We start from the raw sequence: 12,017 nt of genomic DNA, 5'->3' as shown, positions 1-12,017 counted from the left end.
GCAACCCTGGTATCAGCTACGAGTACATCCACTCGAAAATAGGTTATTGCGTCTCGGTCATGCTGTTTATAGAAGTTTTCTTTGCGTGTGCAACTCAAACCTACTGTGGACCGTCGTGCTTATGCATACCGAATTTTAAACGATTGCAAACGAACCTGCCCTGGTTTATACTAAGGTATCTGTTGACTTATTTAATAATAATAATAATAGATTTGCCCTTACACATGCGTTAGTGTTTTGCTAAACTTCTCCTCTGATTTGTGGTGTGCGTCTTGATGTTGTCACATAAAGGGGAAGTACCTACAGTTTTACGCCGACTCCGATCGGCGATTGTGTTTTCATAAGAAGATGTTTTTCATGGCAGAAATACATTCGGAGGTTTGCCATTGCCTGCCGAGGGTCAACCGCTGTTAAGAAAAAAACTTTGTTTCTATATTTTTTTGCGATGTTGCTTTTGACCAGGGATTGAACCCAGGCCCTGCGGAGTGGTAGCGTGCACTGATAACCGCTACACCACTGCGACCCACAGCCAAAATTTAATCATTTCACGGAACCCTGGTGGATTTTCTACGGAACCTACTTAAGGAAACTGTGTTCTAGGTTCTGGGCAATCGAATATTATGTTCCAGCCAGTACCTGCATTCCTGATAGGTGCTAGCTTGAGAATCCTCCCACTTAGGAGCTCTGCCTTATAGGATCCATTGTGCTCTATCGTTGCCATCAAAAAATTTTTCGAGTGTTTACCTTAAAAAGGGATATATAAAAAGGGTCTAGGGAAGCGAGCTGTATTATTCTTTGGACAAGTAGACATTAAGCGCGAGGAACTGGGAGTTCAGCTTCTATTCATCTTTTCATAGACACTTCTTTTTCTTATTTATTTTCGCTGTAACCGCCTAAGCGATTATAGAGACACCTACTCTGAAATTTTATTGAAATTTTATTGTACAGCTGAAGGAAAGCACTTTGATATGTACATCAAAAAAATAATACGCAATATAAAACGGAAATGGAAGAAGGTGGATATATTTATGATCCTGTAATAGTTATTAAATACTTTGTTCATAGATTTAAACTTTAATCTTTAAAAGAGACCAAGCAGTTTCGAAAGGCACTACCAAGAAAATGTAAAATATTTTTCAAAGTATTTAACAACCGTGACACCTGCTTGTTCTCTTTTAAATATTAAAATTTAAATCAATTACCAAAGTATTTAACAACAGTTATATTACCCCCCTCCATTAACTGCTTGATTAATAATCAGGAAAGAAAATTTTCTTAAATTTATGAATTAGATTATCTAAAGCTTATTTTTGGAAAAATATTTTTAATTTTCTTGGCGGTGCCTTTCGAAATCTGCTTGTTCTCTTTTAAAAATTAAAATTTAGATCAATTTAGCCAAATATTTAAAAACGTTACAACCCGCGAATCTTTTAATAAGTTTCAGCACTCAGCCAAAAGTGGGCGCTTTTCTGGACGGGATCCGCTTTCGATGGTAAAAGTCCTTCTGCTTTAGCATAGCNGCAGCGTTTGGAACCGCAAGTGTGTCTGATCGGGACGATCAGACTTAGGTGGAGGGCAGTGTGGCGAATACTGCGGCAACACAAAGCGAACAACGAGAAATAGGCAGAATGTTCGAAGAATGACGTAGAATGTTCCACAAAGAGAAACGTCAAGTTGGATGAACACTGCGAACAGCGAGAGAAAGAGAATGAGCGATAAACTTCAGAATGTTCTAGAGTTGCCATAAGTGCCAGCGCAGGTATATAAGGGATAAACTACTGAAAATGGCAAAAATTCAGGATCTAAAGATTGAGGAACTCAAGCAGGAGTTGGAGAAACGAAATTTAGCAACCTCCGGAAGAAAAGTGGAGTTGCTATCACGGTTGCGAGAGGCTATGGAAAAGGAAGGCATCGACGTTGACAAACACGACTTCCATCGTGAGGACGACGAGGCATCCTTGAAGGACAAAGACAAGGAAGAGGTTGCTGGTTCATCGAATGATATGGAACAGACATCAGCGAAGCTTGAAGAGCAGGGAAAGGCTCCTTGTGCGTCAACGGCTATAGACATGAACATGTTATTGGGTGCCATATCACAGATTTCATCCCAGCTGCAAGTGCAGGAAACACGCATGTCATCGCAGTTAGATGAAAAGATTACTCAGCTACAAGAGAATTTATTCAAAAATAATTCGGAACTCAGAGAGAGACCGGATAAAATCGAGGAACGACAAGATAAAATCGAAGCGCTTACTAAGGAAAAACAGGACAAAGTCGAAGCTAAGATGGATGAGCTTGAAGATCGTCTCCGGGGTTTGCAGGTGAGTCGTCCAGCTAATTCGACGAACGCTTCCAAGGTAAAGACTCCATCCTTTTAAGGCACTATTCCTTTCCAGGTCTTTAAGCTCCAGTTTGAGAAGACAGCTACAGCAAATCATTGGAGCATGGAGGATAAATGCGCTGCGTTATTCGTCGCATTGAAAGGACCTGCAGCGGAAATTTCGCAGACTATTCCCGACTGTGAAAGGAACAGTTACGATGCGTTGATGAGTGCTGTGGAGAGACGTTACGGTAGCGAGCATAGGAGACAGATTTACCAGATGGAGCTGGAGTATCGCTGCCAGAAATCCAACGAGACTTTACAGGAATGCGCCTCTGAGATTGAAAGGTTGGCTCATTTGGCAATTGGAGACGCATCTGGTGAGCACCTCGAAAGGGTAAAAATCCAGAGGTTCATCAACGGAATGCGGGACGTGTATACCAAGCGAGAGATGTACGCGAATCCAAAGCCAACATTTGCTGAAACTGTCTCGTATGCTCAGACGCGTGAAACGGCGGCGCTCCTAAGTAGACCAGCCTACAAAGCACATCGCGTGGAAGTGGAAACACCGGACGAGACAAATGAAATGCTGAAGAAGATTATCCAACTGCTGGGCGAGAAAAAGAATGGCTCTGGGTAATGCTTTAAATGTGGAAAGCCAGGCCCCTTCGCCCGCGATTGCAGCGCAAGTTCCAGTGGGCTCAACAATTCAGCAGGACGCAAACGCAGGGCTGAAGGAGACGGAGCCAACTCCAATCACTCGTTAAACTGAAACGAGCCATCAGGAAGGGCCGCGTGCTGGCTCCAGAAGTTGAAGGGCCCATAATCTCCGTCTCACAAATTGGCCGGAATGCGAGCAACCTCACTATTGGTGGATGTGTGAATGGGCAGGAGAGAGTACTGCAGTGGATACTGGCNGGCCGGAATGCGAGCAACCTCACTATTGGTGGATGTGTGAATGGGCAGGAGAGAGTACTGACAGTGGATACTGGAGCGACACATTCCATTATTCGACCGGATTTGGCCACTTTTTATGTGAAGCCACTACCTGGAGCAAAGCTGCAGACTGCAACTGGTGAATGCACCCAAGTATTAGGAGAAGTACCATGCGAGGTAATAATCGACGGTTGGGCCTCGTACACTAAGTTTATAGTGGAAGACATTGTGGATGAAGTCATCATCGGCGTGAATTTCTTACTTGGCCAAGACATGAAGATTGACTTCCAGAGAATGATCCTGACAGATCATCACAGGAAAGTGCCGCTTAGGGTTGGTTACGACAGCCAGTACTGCAGCAGACGGTTAGTCTTAGAGGAAGTGTCGAAAATTCCACCAGAAACGGAAGCGGTTAGTTGGGCGGAGGTTGGCAGTGATGGAGACGGAGTGGTTTCATCAGGAGAAGGAAGCGGTTCACTGATACAGGAAAAGCGTGACGGTTCCGCTAGCTCAGTGAAGAAGAGGTCGCAACAAGGAAGTGGTCATGGCGAGCCAGGCAGTGTTTCCGGCAGGAGGAAAGCCACTGAACCACGTTGCAATGGTGATACGCCGGTGGCCGGAAATGGAGGCGGCTGTGAAAGCAGTAGGCTTGGAAGTGTCCCGAAAAAGGTGGTCGGAAAAGGCGAGCAATTAAGCCGAAAGCCAAGGTTGAGATTATACATGTCCGGTAAATGAAGTTAGCATCGGCGGAAGAGCGAGATACGAAACGACGGCGGAAGTTTCAGCGTAAGGATCCGGCGGGAGTCTGGGTGTCATGGACAGATGATGCGGCATAGATCTGACGAAAAGGGTGCACATGAGAAGAGACATGGTCTGGTCACCACCAGTGGCCGGCAGAAGCACGACCATGTGAGATGGTGCACCACCGGAGATAAGCTGGAAGCAATGTCCAGTAACGCATCGAGCCGATAAGAGCTACAGGAAGGTGATTCGGTGTTGTTGCACATGCTGCAGCCGAAGAAAGGCTTCCCCTCCGAACAACATCGTAACTGGAAAGGTCCATATAGGATTGACAAACGGCTGAAGGACGCAGTGCATCGAATCCAGACAATGGGGAGGCCGAGGACCAAGATGAAAGTGGCCCACTTGGAAAGACTTGCAGCGGTTGGAGCGGCAAATGTGTCTGATCGGGATGATCAGACTTAGGTGGAGGGCAGTGTGGCGAATACTGCGGCAACACAAAGCGAACAACGAGAAATAGGCAGAATGTTCGAGGAATGACGTAGAATGTTCCACAAAGAGAAACGTCAAGTTGGATGAACACTGCGAACAGCGAGAGAAAGAGAATGAGCGATAAACTTCAGAATGTTCTAGAGTTGCCATAAGTGCCAGCGCAGGTATATAAGGGCGCCGCCACAGCGGAGTTGGGAACGTTACAAGTCAGCAAGCTACAAGTAAAGTGAGCGGAGAATTGAGTTGCGAATAAGCAAGCTATAAGTTTAATTGTGTTAACAAGTAGTAAAGCGTTGTTATTGCTTTAACAGGTATTGTACAGTGTTTTTACTGTATTAGCAAGTATTGTAAATTGTTTGTTGTACAATAAAGTTAATTGTACTACAATTTGGTCATTTAACAATCCAGCAATACGAGCCCGAGTATATTTGGGAAATCCCTCAAGGTTTCGAGGATAATCGTAACAGTATAAAATGTAGGTAAAATTAGTGCAAATACTATGCACATTATTTAGTATGAAGATATTGTAAACGTTTTCGTTCTGTCATTTTTAAGTAAAAGGAAGAAATAGGAACTTCCTCAGAAATTAAATAAATGTGTTAGCTTATTTTTTCCCAAAATTCATAAAATTTAGAGCTTGGAGCTAAAAAAAGGTGGGCGTCATAGTGAGAAACTCTTCATTATCTTCCAAACGAGAACATTTTGGAGTAAGCGAACAGGGTACACCAAAATTCATCAATATATATTTTTTAAATAATTTAAAGTTTCTGGACAATAATATTAGTCGATTTTGACGATCTTTCAGATTCACTATTTTCTGGTTAAAACTAGCGTATTCTCTGAATTTCATCAAAATCGGCTAAAATTTACCATTTCCGCCCACAAGAACTGTGGGAGTGGCACTGCGTCGACTTTTACCTTTTCCAAATTTCTTCATTTAGAATAGAGCATATCGGGCATAACCGCCAAAATAACGTAGGCGCAATTTTTTTTCTTATTTTTGGTGCAGAAATATTCCTAGAACATAAAAATACATTTCTGCATCAAAACAAAATTTTGAAAAAATGTCGTTTACGTTATTTTGGCGGTTAGGGCTCTATATGTATGTATACGAAATTTTGGCGAATACGGTAACTTAGCTGCCGCTTTTACCCCCATATAAAAAAAAATATAAAAGATTCGGTTTCACCCCAACTAAGACTCTTTACTTGTTGTTATTTAAATCTTCCAAAAATTTGTACACAGATACTCGTTCGTTTTATTTACGTTCAACGTTTTTTAAATTGTTTATAAGGCCACAATTAATTCGATAAGTACATTAGTTTATTTTCAGTTGTAAATTTTTTGGGATAGCAAAATGCAGGAGGAAACTACTCTCCATTTCACTGACCCAATATTAATACGAATAAATTTACTCTAGCAAAANTTGTTGTTATTTAAATCTTCCAAAAATTTGTACACAGATACTCGTTCGTTTTATTTACGTTCAACATTTTTTAAATTGTTTATAAGGCCACAATTAATACATAAGTACATTAGTTTATTTTCAGTTGTACTTTTTTTGGGATAGCAAAATGCAGGAGGAAACTACTCTCCATTTCACTGACCCCATATTAATACGAATAAATTTACTCTAACAAATAACTACTTTAGTCCTTCAGTATCATCGGTAGTACACAGTGTGGTTTGGTCTTACTCGGATTGTCTGAATACAAGGCAACCGTTTTTTCGTTTAAGTCGAAAACACCGACAGCAATTGTTTTCACCAGTTCATCCAATGAATTATTTTCATTGAACACACAATAGTCGCCACCGCTGCAATCGCCCAACATTTGAACGACATCATCCTTGCAAGTGGGTGCCGAGTAGTTGCTGAAGGTATTCATTCGCGATTCGCTTGAATCCAGTAACCACTGATTGGCTTCCTTGGTGCTTAAGCGCTCATATCTGAGGTGGTGTAAAATGAGAAATAAAAAAATATAAATATGTAACACACTTATTTTAAATGTAAAACAGGAGCGAATACCTGTTAGCGTGACAATTATGACCACCAGTGCATATCTCCTTAATGTCCAGACGGGATTCTTTGCCATCTTCCAGAACTGGCGCCATTTCAATGTTGTAAAATTTACGAGATTCGTCGCTTGAAGGCAAAATTTAATGGAAACGGTTTTTATTAAATATGAATCTCGATAAAAAAAGTACTAAATATAATCCTTACTTGATGAAAGATAGATTGATGGAACAACCATCGCCGGCACCAACTCCCTCATCTTTAAGTACTTTGATTGCCTGGTCGAAGTTTTCGGCGCTCAAGAGGGCACGTGTTATGAAGTGGCGAGCTGTATGTAAGAAAGTTTTAAATTGGACATAAATAATTGAGCGCTTGGGTTGAATTGAAAACAGTTTTTCTTACGTGTTTTGCCACTTCTCAAATGCAACGCCGATAGCGTGTTAATAGTGAATACCAATCCATGATGATTGTAATTCATCGTATAGCCAGGCAAGTGGCCGGCATAGCAAAGCGACATGAAACGTTCTTCCTTCACCTGGTGTTTACCCTGTGGTGTATCATTGACGATGTGTGCCACTACGAAGTAATAGTGATTCAATGTTGCCGTCAGTGCGTCTTCAGTGTGAGCGATAATACGCTGAAAACCATTTGGAATAGAGAAATATTGGAACCATTAGGAAATTATATATTATACATATATATGTATACATTTATTTATATACGTACAGAGTTTTCATTGTTAACTATTATACTTGAACAGCCAACTGGTGCAACCGCTTCAGGTCCTTTTGCGCAAATTGCAGTGATCTCATCCATGTGTAGCAGAAAAAGCTGTGAAGGAAGACGGGACTCATTGTTAAGATGCGCTTTTAAATGATATTCAAACACAATATAATACATAGTCATAGAAGAATTTAAAAATAGTGAAAAAAAGTAAAAGTAATTGGTGGAAGATATGGCCCTTTTTCAAACAGATAAAATCCCGTTACTTGAAAACGTACATATTGAACCAGATGCGACCAATTCCTTCCAATTGATTCACAAGATGCCATAACTAGTCATAATGTCATATATTTTATAAATAAAAACTTTAAATATAATCATAAGTGATTCATAGCAATCACAATACATTTTTAAAATTTATGACTTTGACAGTTTTACTGTTATAACACCTAGTGAATCCTCCAACTTTTTCGTTAGTTTTTTTTTTGAAAAATCATACATACCTACATATGTACATATGTATACAGGCCGGTCGAGAGGGAGGGGCAAAAGGGGTAAATTCCCCTGGGCACGCGCTTTTTAAGGGGCCTGAAATATCAGAACCATAAAACCTCAGAAAAGCCCCCTTTTTGACGACGATAACGGAAAACGTTTAATGGACTACAATTGAGAACATGCCCCTAGAATGTCCGGGGAAGGTGCTGGTTGATGTCCTCGTAAGTACGGCGACCATATTTATGCGAGCCGATACGGGACAAAAATTAATTTTGTTAATTTTTTCCATAAAAGCTAACAGATCTTAATACATTCTTAAATGATATAAGATAAATGTATTAGCCCTGAAACAGCATCCTTCCGGAGATTTTTACTCCACAAAATTGTTTACAAAAGTTTCCTTAAATTTAATACAATAAAGTGCAAGTTTTAAGTAGCTAGGACTAACCGTTAACAAAACAAAGAATACGTCTTACGTTTGATATGGAGGCTATGCTCAAATGTTGTAGTTGTAATTTCACGAAAACGCTTATTGCACAGGAACTAATGAAGCGATTTCAAAGAAAATTGTGGCGTTTCAAAGATAAAATTCCAAACCTATCGACAGATTCATTTTTGTATGTAACCAATTCGGTTTCTGTCGTAGAAACAACGGTAAATATTGGCTTATATTAAGGTAAATTTTGAGCCTTTAGAGTGCTCTAGTAATTTATTGAGCATTTTAAGGCATAAAAAAGAAGCAATTTTTTTTTATTACCAAATGCTTGAAAACCGCTTGAATGAATTTGTTTTCTTTAGTCAAAAATTCAAGTTTTTTCCATTCGTTTGGTATATGGGAAGTATATTTGAGTATAAATGATTTTCCATACAAAATCTCTTCATCATCTTGTAAACACGTGCATGTGCTGAAAGTGTGAGAAGGAGATAAAAAGTATATGTGTGTATTTCGCCTTTTGAATAACAGATGGCGCAGCTCCGGGAAATATTTATAACCTAATGGCATTATATTTACGTATGTGGGAATTGTAATGCCCTCACCCCCTAGGATTGTTCTATCGAAAAAAAGTACGCCTTTTTTTTTTGAAATCAAAATGTATTTAGAGGTCGCTCAAAGCGCTCACAGTTTTCCATGTATTTTTGTATGAGAAAAATAAAATTTTGTTAGAAATGGTATAGAATTGTTGGAAATCAATATTTACGATCGGAAAACTCTGGTTCTCTTCAGAAGACTTCCAATAACAATACCCAATTGCTTATTTATCCATTTTGTAATACCAACGATTTTTTTTTGGTCGCCCCATTACATTTTTCGGGACTTTTATGGGTTTTTGGCGGACCTATAAATTATAGTTGAGATGAAAAAATTGTTAAATCAACAATTGAGTATTATTACTGGGAATCTCCTGCAGATATACAGCGGTTTCTAGTAGAAAAATATTTATTTTTAACTATTCTATACCATGCTACGAAAAGTTTGTTTTGGGCGCTTCTCGACCTCTAAATATTTTTTATGATTTAAAATAAAATATAAGTACCCTTATCTCGGTATAGAACAATCCTGGGGGAGAGCATACAAATTTCGACTTTACTTTTCCCCACATGCATTTTTGGACCACCCTAATGTACCGATCGTTCGATTTTACAAAATGATGTACCAAGTTAAAGGGCTTTGCCCTATGTATGCAATAACGTTTTATTTTCTCAAAAAGAGTTGCCACCTGATAAAATATGTTTTTCAAATTATTTATACGTTAAATGAATTATTACAATATGGGTATCGATCGAAATGGGTTTGAAAAGGCTTAGCTTCTATGTAGGAGGGTTGCCACCTATTCACAAAGATAAATTAAATGTAAAAAATCAAAGTGGCTTTGAAGACCACAGTATTTTGAACTACAGGTGGTAGAGTTGCCACTTGCTTTAAATGCTTAATGCAACTTTAATTAAGAGAATTAGATAATTTGAATTTGTATCGCAATACGGGTGCCAGATAAAATAGGATAAAAAAAGTTTTAGTCTGAAATTATTTTAAACAGGGTTGTCACCTGTTTACAAAGTTAAACTCAATATATGCTATAGGCTAAATAAATTACTACAATATGGATATCAACGAAAATTACCCTGAAGGAACGTTATTTCTAAACTGCTTGTAGGAGCTTTGCCATCCGTTTGCAAAATAAAGTTCAAACTAAAATTAAGGCGATTAGAAAATTGAAATATGTATCCCAATATGAGTGTCAGATGAAAGAGATTGTGGTTTGAAAATATTTAAAAAAGAGTCGCCACCTATTTACAAAGTTAAACTCAATGTATTCCATGGGTTAAATGAATTACTTCAATATGGATATCAATCGAAACTGCTTTGAAGATATTTTCTTTCTAAACTACATGTAGGAGGGTTGCCACCTGATTTAAGATTTAAATTAACTTGAATTAAGGGAATCAGATGATGTAAATATGCATCACAATACGAGTGTCAGACGTTTTAGTTTGAAAATAATTTAAAGAAGGTTGCCACCTATTTACACATATAAAAGAGTGGCCATCCATTTTAAAATTTAAATGCAGCTTGAATTAAAGGAATCAGATATTTTAAATACGTATATTTCCGTGACATACGAAAAAGGCTTAACAAGGTTTTAGTTTGAAAATAATTTAAAGAAGGTTGCCACCTATTTACACATATAAAAGAGTGGCCATCCATTTTAAAATTTAAATGCAGCTTGAATTAAAGGAATCAGATATTTTAAATACGTATATTTCCTTGACATACGAAAAAGGCTTAACAAGGTTTTAGTTTGAAAATATTTTTAATATTTAATATTTTGCCATCTGTGTATTGAAATATGTGTGTCAAAGAAAGGAGTTTTAGGAAATATTCAGCTTAAACATTAAGAATATTTAAAAGGACTGCCACCTGTTTAAAAGTTGGGTAGCACTTTGAATCCAATAAAATAAAACAGTTTCTAACCTGAATATGCTCTTATTATTATCACGTATTCTACGTTTAACTTTAGCGGCTGTGGCAGGTCAAGACGAAGGCGCTGGACTGATCCTTTTTCTACAGGTTCTGATTAAAAAGTTTGAAATTTTGGTGAAAATTTTCAGAATTAATTCTCATAGTTTTTGCACAAAGTCGAAAATTTGGATTTACATGGTTTTTGTTAAAAAAAATAATAATAAACATTAAATAAACAAACGAAAACTAGCCGAACCTTGCTAAAATGTAGAATAGCGTGTGCCGAAAATTCGCTTTCTTAGAATTTTCATTGGTAATACCAAAAATAAGGTTCATTACAGTCCTACATATTTTAGTGTATGGTAATTTTTTGTAGAAGAATCGAATTTAGCTAAGAAACAATTTTTTTGGCCAAAAATTTTCATCTTTCACACAGATTGTTTTTAGAGTATAATGAACCATACTTTTGCTATTACCAATCAAAATTCTAAAAAAAGGGGATTTTCGGCCCACGCATAGTAAAAAATAAAATAGATGAAATTCAAAAAAAAATTGAAAAGTAGAAAAAACGTGAATATAGAAAAACGATTCTTCAAAATTTTGGGTTTTAATAAATACTGAAGCTAATTTATGAATGTAGTGATGTTTATAAATTATTTTAGGTGTTTTGTGAGTAATCTGCAGAGCTTTGAATTTCGAAAGAATATTATATGTACATATATGTATATTAAGGTAATTATATGATTGTTACTTCTTTACTACTGAAATATATGTTTTGAATTCTGGGATACATTTTTAAAATGTGGGTAATTGAGGGATTTTTCCCGATATTTATGGGTAATTTTACAGAGAATGTCTGGCATCAGCGTTGTCCTTTTGATACAATTGTATCATTTTTGATTCTAATTTTTCTAAATTTTAAGATTTGATACTGTGATACTTTTTTTGTTAACAAATGCCCCATTTTGATACTTTTGGTTGGCTGAAATTAATTTTTGAAAACTACGAATAATATTACTAGTTTTAAGGCAAATAATTTTTTTCTTATTATTTAGTCTTANTAAAAATCTGTAAAAAATATATATATGATAGAGTGTATGTCAAATAATTAACAGACAAATTTTTAAAGGATGTGTCGTAATTGGGCCTGAGATATTAATTTTTTCTTAAAGCAGTGGCTGATAAAAAAAATAAAAAACATAACATTTTAAATTAAAATTAGGCACGTGAAGTGGGCCACTTAAAAACTTTACATTTGGGTAGCCAAGATATTTACGTACTTTGCCATATCTTTGAGGTATTTCTACATTATAAACTTACTGTTTATATCAAAATCG

The 12,017-nt window shown here is 37.4% G+C and overlaps 1 protein-coding gene across 2 annotated transcripts in view; it reads right to left on the bottom strand.

Annotated features, from left to right (window-relative positions):
- Positions 1-5,963: 5,963 nt before the first annotated feature.
- The window catches only part of t (C45 family peptidase tan), an 85,420-nt gene continuing 79,366 nt past the window's right edge, over positions 5,964-12,017 (bottom strand). For both annotated transcript variants that reach the window (XM_017613378.1, XM_017613379.1), the window contains 5 exons: positions 7,230-7,334; positions 6,906-7,140; positions 6,711-6,831; positions 6,516-6,632; positions 5,964-6,436 (listed from right to left, as the gene is read on the bottom strand). In XM_017613378.1, the coding sequence (XP_017468867.1) occupies positions 6,139-6,436; positions 6,516-6,632; positions 6,711-6,831; positions 6,906-7,140; positions 7,230-7,334 (876 nt within the window). In that variant the 3' untranslated portion in view covers positions 5,964-6,138. The remainder of the gene's footprint in view (positions 6,437-6,515; positions 6,633-6,710; positions 6,832-6,905; positions 7,141-7,229; positions 7,335-12,017) is intronic.

This window comes from Rhagoletis zephyria, unplaced genomic scaffold (genome assembly GCF_001687245.7).
Source record: "Rhagoletis zephyria isolate East Lansing unplaced genomic scaffold, Rhagoletis_zephyria_1.1 Rzeph_scaffold_00653, whole genome shotgun sequence".
NCBI classification, from domain to species: Eukaryota; Metazoa; Arthropoda; class Insecta; order Diptera; family Tephritidae; genus Rhagoletis; species Rhagoletis zephyria.
Note: the sequence above shows the minus strand (reverse complement) of the source record. Positions and strands in the feature narration are given on the sequence as shown.